We start from the raw sequence: 20,190 nt of genomic DNA on the forward strand, positions 1-20,190 counted from the left end.
AGGACAGATCATCCAGAACGGGGGCATTGATTGTTTTGAGAGGACGTAGTGGAGTAAAGCTGGAGGGTGGACAGTTGTGTAGAGGGTGACTCTTCTGTGATTTGCCTTTTCAGAGAGAATAAATTCTCTTGAATGCTCAAAACTGCAAGGATTGAGCAATTAAAAAGAGTAATTGCATAGTTAAGCAGAGGACGATCCTATTTTTTTTTTTTTTTTTTACAGGACTGAAGTCTTCCCTAAGGCAGTCTGGCTTTGGATCTTTTCATAGTGGTTGGGTAAACTATTTTGTGGCTCCACATACAAGGCACCAGCCTCTGACTGGCCATAGCCTAGTTTAAAACCCACCAGACCATGTCTAAGGAAATGCTAGTTGGTATCACCAGGAAGTCTATGATGCCGTGGAAGGGAAAACACTTTTTGGCCACAACCTTATTCTGGGCTTTGATTCTGGCCACTATATTGACAATCAGGTGGTAGCTAGGATGTGTTAATGAGTGGGTGTTTCGGGTCCAAGTCTTGACTGGTTAAGCTTCTCAAGGAGTTCTACTTAAAAACAGGTTGGTTTTTTTTGTTTTTGTTTTTTTTTAGAATTCTAGGTGCTATAGGCAAGGCCAAGCTCTATCTAAACAACGGTTATCCCTTTCAAGTTTCCTTCCTTTTCGGGGTGCCATTAGAGGTGCCAAAAGTGGGAATTGGGGAGGAATACCAGTGGTATTCAGAGTTCCCAATGGAGGTTGAGCCTTCGGATTTGCAGAAGTCAGTTGGTTTATTTTTCCAAAGGTGGGTCCAGGTCATAGGGACCATTTGGATCCTGAAAATCAGACGCGATTATGCCTTGGAAATTTTTTTTTTTTTTTTTATCCCCATTCTATTTCAGACATGGTTGATTTCCCTATCAGAATGCAGCCTTGCAAATAATAGTGGTACACCTTCAATTCAGAGGTGTGGTGAATCCACTTCCAGTTTTCCAGTGCAACTGGGAATTTTTTCCATTTCATTCATGATCCCCAAGAAGGTAGGCACTTTTCAGTCTAGTCTGGATTTGAATTGGGTTATCAAGGCACTAAAGGTTTGCATTCCCGGATGAAGATCCCAATGTCTGTTATGATCGTAGTGGCCTCACTGATAAGGAGTATAAGTGATGATTAAGATTTGCGACCCTGGAGGGATATTGCCAGTGTTGAGTACTCCCTTTTGGCTGACATCAATGCAGAAGTCCCTCTCTAATGGGTTGCCAGTGTTGATGATAATCTTATGCCAGGCAAGTATAAGTCCTCCTGAATCTAGACAGTTGGCTGAGCAAAATTATCACTGGGGAATGTGACTGTCAAGGTAATGTTATATTTGTGGGAGAAGTTTGGCTGGGTGGTTAATTTTGCTATGTGCAAGTTGCTTCCTCACCAAAGCCTAGAATGGGGGGAGGGTATGGCCTTTTTATGTGCACTTGAAGGAAGAGATGTTCCATGCTAGCAGTTCAAGAGCTCAAAGTGTGTATTTCATTCACATTTTAGGTTCCAAGGAGGCAGTCCCTTGCAGAGAGCCGTTTTGTCGAGGAGGCTGCCTCAGTCTCAGGTATTACAATGAATCTTAGCCTTCGAGAAGTAGCTAGAGCCACCTTAATCTGGTGGCTAGTGGTCAGGATTTTGGTAGTGTAGAAATCCCTGCGTGGGTATTGGTGACAACCAAGACCAGTCTCCTGGCTTGGGGAGCACTCTTGATGGTACCAGGTGGCTCAGGAGACGAAAATCCAGTGTAGTAGTAATGGTCCAGCAATTGGTTAGGAACAAGAATGATAAAGGCATTTCTTAGGTTTGCCTCCCCTTATCCAGGGTTAGGTGATTAAAATTCTCTTTGGCATTGCTACAATGATGACATGTGTGACATGTGTTGCTAGAGAGGAACCAGGGATCCTCAGGTGACAGAGGTAAATGAGGTGCTGAAATGGGCAGAGGCTCACAGGGGTGGTCTTGGAGATTCAGCATAAGAACATAAGATAAGCCATACTGGGTCAGACCAAGGGTCCATCAAGCCCAGTATCCTGTGTCCAGCAGTGGCCAACCAAGTACCCAAACATTAAATGAATAGATCCCAATCTACTAATCCTTATTGATTAATAGTTTATGGACTTCTGCTCTAGAAACTTATCCAAACCTTTTTAAAACCCAGCTACACTAACTGCCGTGAACACATCCTCTGGCAATGAATTCCAGAGCTTAATTATGTGTTGAGTGAAAAAGAATTTTCTCAGATTTGTTTTAAATGAGCTACTTGCCAATTTCATCAGATGGATGGAATTTCCTGGTAGATTCCTAGGCCAAGATATGCTGGACCCAAGAGAGTGGGAGGTGCCTGCGACTGCGCTCTCCCAGCTTGGGAAAAGAAGGGCAGACCCACATATGGACTTGATGATCAGTGGCAGCAGTTGCAAGGCAGAACATTTTTTCAGCCATGGAAAGAGAAATGTTCAACTGTTCTGGATATTTTGGTTCTGAGTCTTCTGTAGTGGTTTTCTTGGTGGCCCTTGTTGGGCCAGGACCTGATAGGATAGTGGGTTTTCCACATTTGGTATTTTCGATAGCCTCCAGGTTAGCACTGTAGGCCCTGCTCTGAAGATTTGATGAGATTCCTGGATGGAGTTCTCTTGTCTTCTCAATTTGGAGGTCTGTTTTCCAGGGTCCATTAGTGCATTAGGAATTCTCATGGTTTTGTTTATGTAAGATGTCCAATAATATACTGAAGCAAAAATGCACTTCACATTTGATGTATCACCAAAAGTGCAAATGAAACTTTACTTGGTCATAGTTTAACACTTAAAGTTCTTTTATTTCAACACGGTGACTCCTTTCAATGAAAAGTGTTTTGCAACAGTCCCCCAACACGGACCCGTGTTTCGGACCTGTGTTTATGTAAGGTCATGTTTGTCTAAGAGGGCAGTTAGGTGATGTAGTTTCTACCTTTTCAGTCCAGAGGAACCTTCATGACTGGGGTGTATGTGATTTATAATTGGGCCTCCTTGCAAAAGGGTTGGTTAAGGCATTGCCCTGTCTTTTTCTAGAGGTACAGGTGGCGACTGTTGCCTGGTGTAGGGATTTCCTGATTGATAGGCTATTGATTTCTTACCCGGATGTGTGGAGCAGATTCTGCAGCACAGGAGAAAAATAATTCCTTCCTGCTTCTGATATGCCTAGGACAGTATTCTCCTTGAGCCAATCAGGAAGGCATCAGTAAAGGTTCTGTTAAGAGTTTTGTTGATAGAGACCGACTTGATTACTAGGAATTTTCTGATTAAAGGTTTTTGTAGAGAACTCTTCTTGAAGTTCTTGGAGGAAGACATCTATTCACATGGCTTCTTAATTCTTCTAAGGTGATTTTGGAATCATACCGGAATTAGTCAGGATTCCTTTCTCCATAAGAAGGAATTGTGTTCTGGGACTGGGAGCAGCTGCTCTTGTCTTTCCTTAAGTGGATGGCTTTTTGGTGTTTGTAGGGAACTTACACTGCAGAAGATAGGAGTACTAATTTAAGAAGGTCATAAACTGTTTATATAGCTAAGAGCTTGATGGTATCTTGACTGAGTGCACATCCTCCTAAAGTGCAGGCTACAGTTGAGTTGGCTTTCTTATTTGTTCTCGAAGCATTATCTCAATATCTGAACCAAGGTAGATGCAATGATTGGTTTGGGGGTTTTGCGAGCAAGTCTAGCAGGACCTACCCAGATGAGTTATAGCTTGGGTTCATACCATACATCTGGATTGATCTGGATGGATGAAGAGGAAAAAAAAAATGTACTTTATTTCCTTTGAGTCCAGCCAGACCATTCAGATCCCTCCCAGAGTATTTACATTGGTCAAGTTCTTAAGTGTGCAGATCATGTTTATTCCGCAATTCAGGCTGACTTTATCAGATGGCTGTGATTGGCTTTGTTCCTCAAGATAATGTCCCCTGGGAGGGGATGTTTAGAATATGGTCTCCCATGGAAACCTTTGCTTAGTAGGGGATAGAGTGTTGACTTTTCCTTATCTTGTTACATTGAATACTGGCAGGCTATGGCAGCATGGGATCCTATAAGGGTAACATCTGCAAACCTGTTCTCTGTCTCTGTCTGTTTGTAGGGGAGCATAAACCTCTGCAATTAGACTGATCTGCCTGGACTCAAGGAAATTATCAGGTAAGGTGAAATTTCTCCTGCAATAGATGAAAAATGCTGCTTACAGAGTGCCTATTTTTGGACTCTGTTACACTTCAGGATCTTATTTGGGACAATCAAAATCTGGGCATATTAACTTTGTAAATTATGATTATTTATAGTTGTTTTTTTCTTGTTACATTTAGTGTATAAACAAACTTTCCTGGTATAACCTTAAACAGTTCACTTTTATAGTTACCTATAATTTAACATTTCTTAGAGGGCTTTCTTATCCAAGGTCGAAAAATTTGAAATTTTTTTCTCTTTTTTTTTTCCCCCTAGTTTTTAAATGTTCCAATGTTTCGAAATGTTTCTCTGAAGTGCCTCACTGAGATAGCAGGTGTGAGTGTAAGCCAATATGAAGAACAATTTGTGACACTATTTACATTGACAATGATGCAGCTAAAACAGGTAACTTCAATGCTTGTCGTAGCCATAGGAATTACTTAGCTTTGACTAAAATCGTTTTCATATTTAGTCTAGAGTTGGCAATTGCATTGGTCTTTTGTATAATTAATTTGTGTTTTGGGTGATGGGTGTTTCTTGATAAAATAATTTTGGGTAAAGGGTTTTTTTTCTGGATAACTTATCATATGGAGCCAAACAATTTTTAGACAATGGGAGCTCTTCCAGATAATGGATCAGAGCTTGGAAATTGCAATTGTTTTCCAGATAACGAGTTTCTTGTTAATGGTGCTTCGGATAAATAGTTCACTATATATAGGGGAAATTATAGATTAAGACCACACAACAATATGGAATAAACTATGAAGGAAACTCTTAACAGAATTCATATATGCAAAAGAGTTGCAAGCCTTGTTGATGATCCAGTTCTGTGGGGATAGGTTACACCCTTGCTTAGGTGAACTTCCTGTAAGCCACCACTGGAGCCGAGAGCATATGTCCATCGGTAGGTCTCTATCTGCCAGTAGGGGAGCACATAACCCATTGGTCCTGAGACCTTCTGTCTACACTAAGAAAATGTTATGAGCGCGGAGGCGCGGTCGCTTCTGATGGGAGATGTGAGCCCCTGGATCGCCACGCCACTCAGGGAGGAGCCCAGAGAGCGCAGCGAGAGGTGAGCCAATACAAGCACGGGCAAACAAGAAACAGAAGAAAGCTGGAGTGAAGACTGAAGGTCTGACCCTGTACCAGATCTGCACATCCCAAGAAGACCAGCAACACAATGTTGGTCAATGAACAGTCCTCAGACCATTCCAAGGCCTTTTGTCCTGCCGCTGGGTAACGGCAATAGGCGGCAGGCCAGACAGAGGATGAGGGCAGATGGAGGCCTTTGAACATGGAAGACTCTTGGAAGTAGACATAGGTGAAGACTCTTGGACGAAGGTTCAGGAGCAAGGTACTGCAGGCAAAAGTATACAAGAGCAAGATCAAGTACTGGGTTGAGACTGTGGCGCAGTGCGCCCTACACAGCCCACCCGCGGGGCTGGTCGCAGACCACGCTAGGCTCGAAGCAGGCTCTAGACGAGGTGTGGAGTAGATGACTGGAACATGGCAAAGATCCCAAAGAGGCCTGCACTGGGGCGCGCCCTACATAGCTGCCTGAGGCTGGTCGCGGACCACGCTGACGTGGAGCAGGTTCAAACGGAGTCTTAGATATGGATGGCCACAAATGCAAGGGACTCCGAAGACAGGGACAGGACACAAGCTCAGGATTCAAGATACACGATTCTCTGACAACTCGGGATTCAAGAGACAGGGGACAAGCAGAAGTCTTCCGGAGGCTAGCCCTGCGGAGATGAAGATTGCAATGTGCCATGAGGCGCCCTACACAGCCCGCCCGTGGGCTGGTCATGGACCATGACAATGGCACGCCGGGAAAGTGGAAATCCAGGAACCAAGGAACTGGAGGCAGAGGCGAAGAACATCGGACATCTGGAGGCACGGACAAAGGACATTAGGAACATGAAGATGAAGCCATCAAAGCAGTAGAAGACCACGGAGGACCTGGACCGAAGAAGAGGACACAGACTGTGAAACCCGATCCGAAGGCCCTGACTGAAGGCAGGCAAGGCCCTTTTATAGGGCTGAAGCAGGAAGTAGTCATCAGGTGGGAGCCGGGGCATATCCGGCCGTAGACCCTTTAAATACATTGAAGAGGCGCACGCCGGCGCCTAAGGAGAGGCAGAAGAGAAGACAATCATGTCGGTGGCGTCCCTGCCGCATGGGAGTAAGGCCCGGCAACTGCATCCGCTGCGAAGATGAACAGCAGAGCGGCAGTGGCAGGGGCAACCCTCTGCTGCAGGAAGCAAGGGTCCGAGCGGTGGCACCAGGCCGCGAAGAGGCCCTGCCGCTCAGCATGAAGGCAATGCTGGCGACCTCCGGGCCGTGGAGGAGGAGTTCTTGGTGGCGGCAACCCCGCCGCGAAAGAAGAGGATGAGGTAGGCTGCAGGAGCGGCTACATCGCGAGGAGACCTCCGCCGGCAGTACTAAGACCGCGGGGAGGCCCCGAGTGTCGCGGCTCGGCCTGCCACTGGACAGTGTCTGCCGAGGCCTGGCTGGCCGCGCTTTGGCTGAAGAAAGGTAGGGAGTCTGCTCGCATTTCGCAGGCAGATTCACAACAGGATAATTAAATTATCATTTAAGTAATTTCTCTAGTTGCCTCCATCAGCAAGGCCCAATTCCCTATTTATGCCAAAATAATCTAGAATTTAGTAGTACGTAGTACTGTAAAAAGCATAGACACATTTGAAAACTTTTTTTATGTCCAAAGAACAATGTACCGAGGCATGCCTACAGTACATTGTTCTGAGGAGAGGAGGCCCTAGCACTCTTCTGTTGATGTCACCTAACTAGGCCTCAAGGTCAAGCACACCCACTGGAAGACACTTGAGTGCCTTAAAGTTGAAACAAGTGTTGTAAGTTGGATAATTGTTGTCAATTTAGAAATATATAACTTCAAATTGTAACTCAAAATGCTTTAAGTCAAGAACTTGTGCATTTCCAAATAAGGAAATAGTACTTACTGTTTGAAAGTCTCTTACTTTTTTAAAGTCAGTTAAGAGGTAAAAGCAAAAACAGTTATGATTCATATATATAACGTACAGTATAAAGTAAACCAATTATTGAATATCACATTTCTAATTCTTTGTAGATGCTTCCTTTAAATACCAATATTCGTCTTGCATACTCAAACGGGAAAGATGACGAACAGAATTTCATTCAGAATCTCAGCTTGTTTCTTTGCACCTTTCTGAAAGAACATGGTCAGCTTATAGAAAAGAGGTTAAATCTGAGAGAAACTTTAATGGAGGTAAGCTGTCTAAAATCATATTCACTGTGACATCTGGTGGTTATGGTCTGTTTCATGAATTTAAGGTTACTATAGTTGCTTGATTGAATGTAAGGTGTAAGTTGCAGCAATTATCAGTATTTAAAATGTAAAACAATTTGCTGAAATGACCATATAAAGTGGATAAGAAAATTGTGGATGGTACTTTTTGTAGATGTTGCAGATGTAAGGTGTGGTAAAGTCATTTTAATTTTGTGCCTTAGAGAGGAGAACACTGAAACTTTCTGTTTTGTAATTTGAAGTCCTTCATGCAAACCAAAATATCCACTTGACATATATATATATAATCTTCTGGTCCTCATAGTGAAATAAATGTTGGGTATTGTAATTCTGTTGTAGTAGTAATATCTTATAAGGTCCATGTCGCATTTTTATTCCTCCCTCTGATTTGGATTCCTCATGGCAAAGGGGGGAGTGCATGATGATCCAAGGGCTTGGAGTGTCTTCTCTGAATCAGATCCTCTCAATGCCGGTTGGCCTGCAGTGTTCTTCCCTCCCTCCCTTCCCTGGCCTGAACATAACACATCTCTGGCTTCTCAGACTCGGTCAATCCCAGTAGATGGGGGAATCTGAGTGCAGATCCTCTGAAGAGACCATGTTACTTAATAGTAAAGATTTTGGGGTCTGTTTCAGATATTGTGTGTGATATGCAGCAGCATATTTAGATTACATTTATTGGGAAAAAATTTGATTAACCAATTGGTTTGATTCAAAATTTTACGAAATGGTCTTGATATGGGGGGCATCTGTTGGTGAAAGTTTTTGTGTGTCGAAGGAAAATGATTGATTTAAAAAAAAAAAAATGTGATAATATAGAGAAGAAATGATGGCCTGCATTGAAGAGGCATGGGAATTTGAAGGGTTATTGGGGTTCAAAAATATATGCTGGTTTCTCTGTGTTAAGATTTAGAGGCAACTTGAGTTGTATGTCTCTCAGGCCTGTATTGATTATATCATTATAGCGATAATTTTATGAAAATTTTAAAAATCTTTGAATCTGAAAAATGATTGAAGGATGTAATGCTAGCTTTGAAAAACCTTGAAATGATTAATTAGTTTATACTATGCCTTTATTTAGGCTCTTCATTATATGCTGCTGGTATCTGAAGTGGAAGAAACAGAGATTTTTAAGATATGTCTTGAGTACTGGAATCATTTGGCTGCTGAACTATATAGAGAGAGTCCATTTTCAACATCTGCTTCTCCGTTGCTTTCTGGAAGCCAACATTTTGATGTTCCTCCCAGGAGACAGCTTTATTTACCAGTTCTGTCCAAGGTAATTATTTTATCTTCTGAATCAAGTATTCCTTCTTAATTTCTTATTTTATGGTTAAATGGTAAAAAGACCATGCTTTAAAATATATTGACTGTATTTGATGGGGTTCTGGGTATCATAATAAATGTTAAACTTCTTCTTCAGCCTGCCAGACCAGTCCAAACTAGTTATACTCCCCTGTCAGCAGGGAGGCAGAACAAGCTTGTTGACATCACCCTATAATAAGGTCATGTTCTGCATTCAGCCTGCCAGTATTCTCTGTCTCCAGTAGATGGTAGGAGAGTTAACTTGCTGCCTGGTGTAGACCTGGTGAAAGGAATTTGGATGAGTTGGACAGCTTCTGGAGTGACAGTCTGAAGACTGATCCTCACCTGGGGAGAGCATAGCCGATGCCAGGGGGCTTGAGGGCCTGGTTAAGGGGAGACTGGAAAAATTGTTTTTTTCCAGTTGAGATTGAATTGGATCCCCTGATTACATCCCATGGTACCCCTTGTGTCTTCTCTTATTCCCTCCCTCTCTCCCCCCCCCCCCCCCCCACACCCCACACACACACACTTCAAGTAAGGGGCTGGTGGTGGTGCCTCTGGTCTCCCGGAGCCCTGTTGCCTGTGCGTATAAAGTTTAAAATATTGAAAGGACAAGCAGAAAATTGAGAAGAGGAGTGCTCCTGAGTTGCTCCAACGGAAGCAATTGGCCATGGGAGATTGAGAGAGACTTGGGGTGAGTAGAGGATGCACGTAGCTTTGCAGGACTGAAATCATGGGAGTGGGGTTTTTTCTGTTTTGTTTTGGGTTTTTTTGCCATCTGGGATGGGGAGTTGCTTAGTGTGCCTGCAGTGTAGAGGAGGAACAGGGCCAGCAGCTGAGCTCCGAGAAGGGGCCTGTTCCCACCCGTGTAGGTCCTTCAGACACAGGAGGGAAAGATAGGATCCAGTGCCAGAGATCCTATTATTTCGGCAAAGGGATCTATTCCTTGGGGGGACTCTTGGCTCCTAATGCAGTCTCGAGTCTTGCAGTTGTTTTCTGCTTTGTCCCCCAACTTTATGTACTGCAGCAGGTCCTTGCCTGGGGCCAGAAGGCCAGGACAGGTGGTACTTCCTCTTGGGCTCAGAAGGGGAGTTCTTTGGGACCCTTAAAGAGAGCAAGGGAAGAAGCTTGTTCAGTGGGATTGGGTGCCTCAGGGGAAATCCTCTGTTGGGGATCATAAGAGTGATGTGGGAGCAAACTGGAGGAAGGGAAATAGTCTCTTAGGTAGGACTATGATTCTCCATGATTTATTAATTTAGGAAAGAGAAGCTGACTTCTAATTGTCCAGTAGCTAAGAAATCTGAATATTGCAGAATTAAAACAGAGGAGGAAAATTTGGAAGGGGATCCCATCATGCTAACTTTAAAGAAGCCAGCCAGAGCCTTTTCCCTTTCATAATATTGTTTGGGATCTGGTGGTCTCAGAGTGGAAGTCTCTACAGGGAGATTTTTAGGGAACTAAGGCTATGGCAAAGCTGTATTCTCTTCTGGAGATAGAGAGCAATTGTGCCACGAGTGGATGCCCTGTTCTGTGCTGTTATAAGAAGGACCACTGTCCCATTTGAAGGGATTATGGGTATGAGAGAGGCTTAGGACCGGAAGATTGATTCTTTTCTGAAATAGGCCTTTGCTTGTAGACTGGTAAGTGGTATTGAAACTAGATCTTGTCTCCTTTTAACCCATCGTCTCCTTTTAACCCATCGTCTCCAGGAAAGGATTACAGAGAATACAGGAATGGCATTGGAAGAAGCAGTGCAGCTAGAGCTTTGTGTGATTGTCTTGGCAGATGCTTTGAATGATTTTGTGTGTACTGCCACATGCAGCATGGCTTCTATGGTGGCAGCATACTGTTTGCTGTAGCTGAGAAATTGGTCAGTATACTCAATTTTTAAATCTCAGCTGATGAAGCTTCCCTTTATGGGAAGTTCCTATTTGGTTACTGTTGCTAATAATAGCAGTGGTTATTTTCTAAGTCAGGTTGCCCTTAAGATATTACCGCCTAATTTAGTATGGAAGAACAGTTCTCCATCCCAGTTTCCAGTCTCTAGCACTGACCACAGCCTGGATGTTGAAAGCGAGCTAATTCAAAGACTTCAGCTGCCGAAGAAGTAAGTTAAGTATTGCTTGTAGCAAGGAAACCAGCCATAGAATCTATTTTATTCATTTGATTTATATTCCACTTTTTGTTTTTCCCCAAGTACATCAAAGCACATTACATTCAGGTACTGTAGGTATTTCCCTGTTCCCAGAAGGCTCACAATCTATAAATGGATGAGATTTAACCACTGCTGTCAACACAGAGTTCAGACACCTTCTGTCTCATCCAACTGTTCATAGATTACATAATGTGTCTAATCAAAACTGGCTTAAAGTCTAACGTAGTAAGAGTACATCTGAGCGCCCATTGCATCTTATCACCAATATGGAAGTGACCAACTAATTTCCCATCCAATAGTTTCTGGATTTATTAAAGGATTTTACAATTTAAAGCCTCCAGTTAAGAGACCATCACCACGATGGGATCTCATTACATTGTTACTACAGTTAATGAAGCCACCATAGGAGCATATGTTAAAACAGACTTAAATTTTGTGACATGGAAAACACTCTTCCTGATAGCCATAACATCAACTCAGAGAGTAAATAAGCTACAAGCTCTAGTAACTTACTCTTCTTACACCTAAGAGTCGAGTAGTATTACATACTCATCCCAAGTTTCTACCAAAAATAATGTCCCAATTCCATCTAATCCAGGTGATAGCGTTACCCACATTTTCCCCAAATCCACATCACCAAAGAACAGGCTATTTACACATTGAATTGTAGAAGGGTACGCTATTGTATGTAGAGAGAACTAAAATGCATAGAGTACCCAATTCATTTCTTTTCTTTTTTGTTTCTGGCTTGTGTATGTGAAATTGTAAGCCTCCCAGAACAGATGTCTGGCAATTGGGTGGGCAAAAAATTGCTGTAAATAAATAAAATAAAGTTAAATAAGTAACAAAACAGATAGTGTTGAAATGGTTTTCCCAATGTATTCTCAGTTACGAAGCCCAGAATTATCAGATTACAAACCAGGCAAAGGCTCATCAGCTGTCACCATGACTTTAACCCATCTCAACTCCTCATCTGTGCAGGACATCTGCAAAACAGCAACATAGTCATCTATGCACATCTTTTATTCAGCACTATTGTTTGGATCAAGAGTCTCACGCACAGAAGATTCGGATAATGTGTGCTCAGTAACAATCTGAAATGAATAGCCAACTTACTGCTCTATATCCATGGATTGCACAAATGAGAGAAAAAAAAAAGCAACCTTTAGCTGGGGAATCCCATCTTGTGTGACTTGTTTATGCCTGTCTACTGAGAAAGCAAAGTTCCTTATCTGTAATGGGTATTCTCCGTGGACAGCAGAACAAATAGTTACACAATCCCTTCCTCTTCCCTGGGAAGAGAAGAGAGTAGAAAATAGACTGAAAGAGCGACGTGCGGCAGTGTTAGCACATGTCTAGAACGTGTACACACATGTTTCTGGGCTAGGAGAGAGTGAGGGCTGAGTATGTCATCAGATGATGTCACCATCTTGTGTGACTGTTTGTTCTGCTGTCCATGGAGAACACCTATTACCAGGTAAGTAGCTTTGCTAAACATGTAAACCCTTGAAAAAAAAGCAGGATAAGGGAGATATGATAGTGATATTTAAATACCCACAATGTTTCCATGTAGTGGAAGCGGGCCTCTTTCAAATGAAAGGAGTCTCTAGAATGAGGGGTCTTGGGATGAGTATAAAGAGGTAGACTCTGAAGTAATCTAAGGAAATATTTAACAGAGGGTAGTGGATGTATGGAACAGCCTCCCCATGATGGTGATGGAGATGAGGACACTATCTGAATTTTAGAAAGCATGGGATAAACGCAGAGGATCTCTGAGGGAGTGCTAGGGATTGTAAAGCTGATGTGAATAGGCAGACTTGATAGGCCGTATGGTCTTTCTGCCATTATATTTCTGCTTCTAAAATGCAAAAACAAATTGCCTTTAAAAATAGCAGGAATATAACAAAAGGAAGACAGTTCTTGCCTGCATTAAACAGTCTGCAATAGGTAGATTAAAGATCTAAAGTGGGTAATGAATGACATTTATTCTAGGCATAATAGATAACATTATCTTATTCAGATAACTAAAGGTAATGAGTGTAGTGCCTGAGGGATTGGTCCTTGGGCTAGTTGTGCTCAGTATCTTTAAGCAGTATTGCAGAGAATTTTATTTATTTAGGCATTTTGTATACCATGTTCCAAATCAGATTATAATGGGGTTACAATATCAGCCTCCGGTTGCTGGATCAACATTCCTATTCTGTTTCAATGCTCATATTCTAGGTCGATATAACATCATATACATTTTCTAGCAAATATATTTTCTAGGACGATTTTATGTAAAATCTACTTCATTTCAACGGTAAATGCATATTCTGGGTCGATACATCAACATTAATTGGTTATCTTTTTGTGGATGATATTTAATATTCTACAACAATCTAAGCAATCTAAGACTGCTTTGACTGCTTGGCAGCAAAGTTTCAGTACTATAAAATTCAGTGTTATGTATTTGGGGTACAGAAATTAGAGCAGGAGAGACCTCAGATGATTTGTCAGATTTCAAGATAGTGAAACAGTGTAACAAGGTAGTGGCCAGAGCTGTAGAGATACTAGGGTGCATAAGGAGAGAAAGTGATTTATGCTTTTTCGTGAGACTTCACCTGGAGTATTAACTAGTTTTGGAGGCTGTACCTCCAGAAGGATATAGTGAATGGGGTCCAGAGAAAGATTACCAAAATAGTGTGGGGTCTGTACCAAAAATCCCAAGGTCATATATGTGTATATATCTAAGGGAAGGGAGATAATGCTAGAGATTAGTCAAATACCTACCAGGTACCAGTGATCTGCAGGAGGCAAGCCTTTTTAATTGGAAAGGAAAATTCTAAAGCAAGGAGCCTGACTTGGGAGCAACATCAAAAAAATTTTTTTTCCACAGATAGGTTGGTAGGTGTGTGGCATGCCCTACCAGAAGTTGGAACAGTAGCATACTTTAAAAGGGTATGGGATAAGCACATAGAATCATTTACAAAATATGAAAAGAACAGAAATGTTGGCCTAGTGGCATGTGTTTAAAGTGCTATATTTGAACAATGCAACTAATGCTGGAGCTGCCAGAATGAATGGCAGTCTGGGTAATATGAAATGGTGGAAGCATAGGCCAATATGCTAGGTCTGTTTGGCAGGCTGCAGTGATAGAATTAACAAGTAGCTGAGTTTGGCTGTTCGGATAACAGCCACACTAGTGCTATTGGTAACTATTTAGATTAGGCTGTTAAGATTTAAACTAGCAGCTGGCTTGTTCAGGCAGGCTGCAAGCACAGTATAAGCTTATGTCCTAACTGAAGCGCAAGCTAGATCTGTCTGGCAGGCTGCGCAGAAACCTAGGAGGGTTCGAATAATAGCTACACTAATATTGATATTTAGATTTTTATAAAGCTTTGTGGTTAGAGATAGGAAAGGGATTTGGGTGTGACCTAGATGAGGGATGTTGTATATGCAAATGAGGAAGATGAGACATACTGTTCTGGCTCTATTGCTGGCAGCTGGAATATATCCTTGCAATGTGGGCAGTAATAACTAGGCAAATTGTTGGTCTTTTTTTCTATTGTCATTTAATATGATGTTGTGTAATGAGAAATTCTATGATATTGTTTTGCAAAAATATTGCAACCAGAGGATTCAAACTGAAGTGAGAATTATGAAATTTTTAAGGTCTGTCAATTGGTCTACCATGAATTTACACACTTTTTTTTTTTTTTTGCAAAGAGTTTAGAGAAATGCATAAGATGTAGTTAAACAGAAGCAACATAGTCATATGTTGATATTTAATGTAAATATATTCTCTTCATGTATGTAGGTCCGATTATTGATGGTTAGTCGAATGGCAAAACCAGAGGAAGTGCTGGTTGTGGAAAATGATCAGGGAGAGGTTGTGCGAGAATTCATGAAGGACACTGATTCCATTAACTTGTACAAAAATATGAGGGAAACCCTAGGTAAGTACACCAAAATCTTGACAGTGGCAAATTTTACCAGATCTTAAATCTATATAGTGCCAGCCATATCTTTCAGAATGCTTTATCTGGCTCAAAAATATTACACATTTAAATTGATCAAGCGATTTTTACCCACCCTTCTGCAAAACGTTTTGTATTGGTAGCAGGACTAGTGCAAGGGTATTAGGTGCCCTAGGCAAATCTTACAGCCTTGTGCACCCCACTCTCGCACTCTACGATGACTCTCTTCATAATTAAAAATATTATGCCTTTATAATAGATTTTACATGAAAGACATTTAATGTATGATCTTCCAAAGTAAAAAATCACTTAAAATGTATACCGTATATTTTACATTTACATGCACTGATGTGGTGCCAACCAGAAAACTCTGACCAAAAAAACTCTAACCCAAAAAAAAAAGCCCTCAGAAAGCCATGAATAAACTGAAGGTACAATATAGTAAACATCCCACACCAAAGTAATACTATCTGCCAGCATTCAAACAGTTACAACCCTACCTATGAAACGGCAACACTGCAATTATATCAGGCTCTAAAACACCAATACACCTTTTAGGAAAACAGATCAAACCACACTGCTGTAGATCCCCCCACTTAAAAACTATACTAGCAGAATAGCTCACCTCAGTCACACATGCAAAACACACAGACCCTTGCCAAATACAGAATAAAGACCATAAAGTATAAACGGAAATGTGCAGACTACTGAATTGGAAACACCTGTATGCAGTGCAAGAATGAAAAAATAAACTTCATCTTTGTCCTGCCAGACTTGTCCAGTCAAGTGGATTGTGCTCCTCTTCTAGCAGATGAAGGCAACCAGTTTGCTGATATTTTCCTGTACAGGGTCCTGTGCTTAGCTCAGTTTTGCCAGTATTTTCTGCCTTTAGAAGATGGTAGGGCAGTATATCCATACTGTTTTGAGGTCAGGCTCTGACCTGACAGAGATGAACTCTATGGTGACAGACTTGTGAGCTTGGTCTTCCCCAGTCAAGTGAGACTTGGTCCAGGACGTTTCCAGAAATGGTATCTTTTGACTGAGGGCTGTTCCTTCTTCAGGCTGTCCCCTCCCTCCTTTCATATTCTCCCTGTTGGTCTCTCTCTCTTTCTCTGGTTGGTGTAGGCTCGCCTATGAATAAAGTTGGTGGGTTGGGGGGGGAAAAAAGGGAAAGCAAGCAGAACTGGAGCAATTTTTGCTGTGCAGCACAGGGATTGAGCAGCCGCCCAGACCAGTAGCTTGGGTAGACTGTATCTTGGATCTGTTCCCTTTCCTCCAGGCCTGCAGTAAATAGCGGTAAAAGGGTGGGTGGTGGAGGAGCACTAATGACAGAAAACGCTCATATGGCCTATCTAATCTCCCATCCGCCCAAATATTTGTAACGATAAGGCACGAGAGGCACTCCAGCCTAGGCACTGGGTGTGGTCTTTGGAATTAGCACTGGGACCAGCAGCCCAGTTCTGGTTAGAACAGGAGAGGAAGCTTAGACACAAGGCCCAATTGGGCTGTGGCACAGGCACCAAGGGCACAGCCCAAGGAAAATTCTTTTCCACTTAATCCAGTTAGACCAGTCTGGAACAAGTGGGGTATACATGCCATCCAGCAGATGGAGATGGAGAACAATAGTCTTGCTGATGTCACTCTTTATATACTTCCGTGCTGACACCAGCCTGCCATATTCTCCAGCAGATAGTGGATAAACTTCCTGTGCTTAAAGTGAAGGCTTGGTTAGGCTGGGTGAGCAGAAAATTTCTGGTGCACAGTTCCTGGGGTGACAGACAAATTATCCCTCCCTCAATTGAGCTTGGCACTAAACTGAAGAGGATGTCTGTGTGGTCGGCAGCTTCTGAGGTGACAGCTTCAAGTTCCTTCCCTCCGTGGAGTATTGCTAGAGACCAGAGGGCTACCAGTGTGAGTTCTTGGTTACCTCTCTTTTCTCCTTCCTCACCCTCCATCTCTTCAGTATTCAGAGCCAATTAAGGTCCAAAACTTTGTGTTTCCTCTTTGAGTCTTGTACTCTAGGACCAAGGGGGGGTCCCAGGAGGACTGATGGTTTTTCCATTCAACAGCATTTATTGCGTAATCTGGAGGATACCAACTTCTTTCATAAGACAGATCGGCTCTTTCACCTTCATTGTGACGTGAAGAAGGGGGAGGCGGCCTCTCGTGCCACAGTGGTTCAGTGGATTAAGGAAGTGGTATCAGCGGCATATGTGGATGCCAGAAAACATCTTCCGAAATCTATTTCGAACCAGGTGTAGACTGTTTCCTTGGTGGAATTTCATTTGCTTTCTCTGGCGGAGATCTATAGAGCGGCAACATGGCCTTCCTTGCATATGTTTGCCAGATACTATTGGTTAGATCTGGTTGCAAGGGAGGATTCATACTTTGCTAGGGCAGTGCTGCTTGGACCTCAAACAGTCACCCGCCCTTCTGGGGAGTAGCTTTGGTACATCCAACTGGTGTGGACTGGCTTGCCTGGATGAAGAGGAAAGTGAAATTACTTCTTACTTAATAATTTGCTTTCCTTGAAGTAGGGCAAGCCAGTCCACCATCCCACCCTGGGCTGCCTTGAGGTGGTCGGCAACTTTCTGTTGTGTGAGATTCTTATTAAGGAATGTATGGTATGGCAAATATCTTGGATGTCAGGATCAAAATATCACCAGTACTATAGATATATTAGATTACTTTTGGCTTCAGCGATTTCACAGGTTAAGTCACACAAACTGCACAATGCAAATGAAAATATTGAAAAAATTGCTTCATTATATAGGATATTGACTGATGATTAAGTATAAGGCCAATCATCTAGCAAATCTGCTTATAGGATGAAGCCTATTATGACTGGTCAAAATGTACCCTAAGCGTCTATCTAATATATCAATAGTACTGGTGATATTTTGATTTTGACAGTGTGGTATTTTCACCTGAGTACTTAAAATCCTTGATATTGGGGTTTATGTGAGTTATAGTTGAAAGTAACTTTGATGCGCATGAAATTGTTTTGTACCTGGTAAATGGGTTTCGTTCTAAGTTCCCTGTACGTAACTGGATCAGTCTAGACTGCTGGGTTTTGCCTCCCTTCCAGCAGATGGAGACAGAGAAAAACTTCAAGAGCGCCCTGGTGATCCACCTGCTACTCCTCAGTATTTCTCTGTCTTCCAGCAGATGGAGGTGGTGCAAAACCTGCGGTCCTGATCCAAACAAAAAAAAAATAGAAAGTTAGGGTTGAAATTTATCTAGGAGTCTTCCAGGGGTTTGTGAGGTCCTGGTAGAACCATCCCCCCTGGTTGTAGGCGGCTTTGGACGAGCAGGGATTGGGAGCCCCAAGCTTTCTCATCCTTTTTGGCCGGCGGGGTGATAACTAGTGGTACAGCTCCCTTCACTCCCCTATGGCTGCCCATACTGGACTCTTCAAAGAAAGCCTATTTATTTGTTAGTTAAAGTTTTTTGTTTAAAAAAAAAAAAGAGCACGGCAGGCAGAGCGGTGCGGGGAGTTCCTGGCTGGGACTTCCCCTCGGCAGCAGGTAGGTTAACAATTTTTGTGGTGTTGACAGTCAGGAGATGAGGTTTAAATTTTAGTATTTTTGCGTTCCCCGGGCCAGCCGACAGCTCTCTCATGGCAGTGTTTTGTTTTTTCCTCCTGATCATGCCGTGAACGGGCCAGTTGTACCCATTGTAGTGATCGGCTCCCCAGTCGAGCCACATCTAACATTTGTTGCCGGTGCCTCTCTGGTGGGGAGGATAGCACTGGAGGGGCAGCAGTAGGAGATTCGCAGCAGCACCGGGAGGCTGCTTGCTGCTCAGGAGGCCCCGGCTGACCCGGTCCCACTCAGCAGGCCATTTTGAGTACTTTTCGCACCCTGAAAGCAGGGTGCTGGGGGGAGGGGATTACACACACACACACACACACACACACACACACACACACACACACCCTGGCCGATTCGAGCCCCGGGGCGGCCCATGGAGCAAGTGGGAGCTTCCCTGAGGATTTTTCTGACCCTTTGGAGAGTAGTTCGTTGGGCCCTACAATTTATTTTATTAATGCATCAGGCCTTCCTGGCCAGTGGGGGTGACAAGCAGGGTCCTTTTCCCCCTCAGGGGCCCTCCGGTCCTCCATGCAAAGTTCCTCGAAGGGAAGAGACTCCAGTGGCGATGCGTATTCGCCGGGTTCAGGCCTTGGGTCTGCGGGACGTGGATCGGGAGCACTCAGACAATACGGACCAGGGGGCCGGGCCGGTGGCCCCTATCCATCCCTCAGACTATCCAGATGTGAGCACCACGGCAGATCAGGCCCCGCCGGTGGAGGGTCATGACCCTAATGTGGTCCATCTCTTTCAGAAGGATGAGCTGGCACCCTTGATTCCTCATGTTTTGGCCGAATTGGGTATCGTGGACCCCGGTCCGGTTACGGTGGATCCGGTCTTAGCAGGATTATGGGGTCCAGCGCGTACTTTTCCTCTGCACGAGATGTTACGACAGATGATTCTCCAGGAGTGGGATTCCCCGGAAACGGGACTTAAGGTTAGCCAAGCCATGGACAAGCTGTACCCCTGCCCGAGGACGTGTTAGAGTTGCTTCGGAGTCCTAAAGTGGATGCCTCAGTTTCCGCGGTTACCAAGAGAACTACTATTCCTGTAAGCGGGTTCGGTGACACTGAAGGATCTGCAGGATTGCAAATTGGAGGGGTACCTCAAAAGGGTTTTTGAGGTGTCTGCCCTGGGCATTCGTGCTGCGGTTTGCAGCAGCTACATGCTTTGATCAGGCCTGCGCTGGGTTCAGAAGAGTTCTATCTCCTATTGCTGCTTACGGATGTTGCCAGGTCCAGTCCTTCATGGTGGCTGGTACAGCAGCATTTGGAGCTTGGCGTGGACCTGGAAATATCCAGGTGGACAGTGGTGACAACAGACGCCAGCCTATCTGGCTGGGGTGCTGTGTGTCAAGACCAGGCAGTGCAGGGTCAGTGGTCTCAGGAAGAGTCGACATGGTTGATTAATCGTTTAGAGATGGGCTGTTCGCTTGGCTCTGGAGAGTTTTCTCCCCATCCTGAGTCAGGAGTGTAAGTATTGTCGGACAATGCAACGACGGTAGCATATATCAACAGGCAAGGCGGAACAAGGAGTTGTCCCTTGGCGCTCGAAGTGAATCTATTGATGTCCTGGGCAGAACGTCATCTACAAATGTTGGCGTCAAACATACAGGCGGACTTCCTCAGTCGCCACCAGCTAGACCCAGGAGAATGGGAGCTGTCCAAGGCCATGCAGCTGATATC

General features: G+C 43.5%; 1 protein-coding gene across 4 annotated transcripts in view; it reads left to right on the forward strand.

The window, feature by feature from the left end:
* The window catches only part of XPO1 (exportin 1), a 321,445-nt gene that overhangs the window by 143,892 nt on the left and 157,363 nt on the right, over positions 1–20,190 (forward strand). For all 4 annotated transcript variants that reach the window (XM_029593698.1, XM_029593697.1, XM_029593699.1 and 1 more), the window contains 4 exons: positions 4,469–4,597; positions 7,302–7,460; positions 8,578–8,775; positions 14,756–14,894. In XM_029593698.1, the coding sequence (XP_029449558.1) occupies positions 4,469–4,597; positions 7,302–7,460; positions 8,578–8,775; positions 14,756–14,894 (625 nt within the window). The remainder of the gene's footprint in view (positions 1–4,468; positions 4,598–7,301; positions 7,461–8,577; positions 8,776–14,755; positions 14,895–20,190) is intronic.

Source organism: Rhinatrema bivittatum, chromosome 3 (assembly GCF_901001135.1).
Source record: "Rhinatrema bivittatum chromosome 3, aRhiBiv1.1, whole genome shotgun sequence".
NCBI lineage: Eukaryota > Metazoa > Chordata > Amphibia > Gymnophiona > Rhinatrematidae > Rhinatrema > Rhinatrema bivittatum.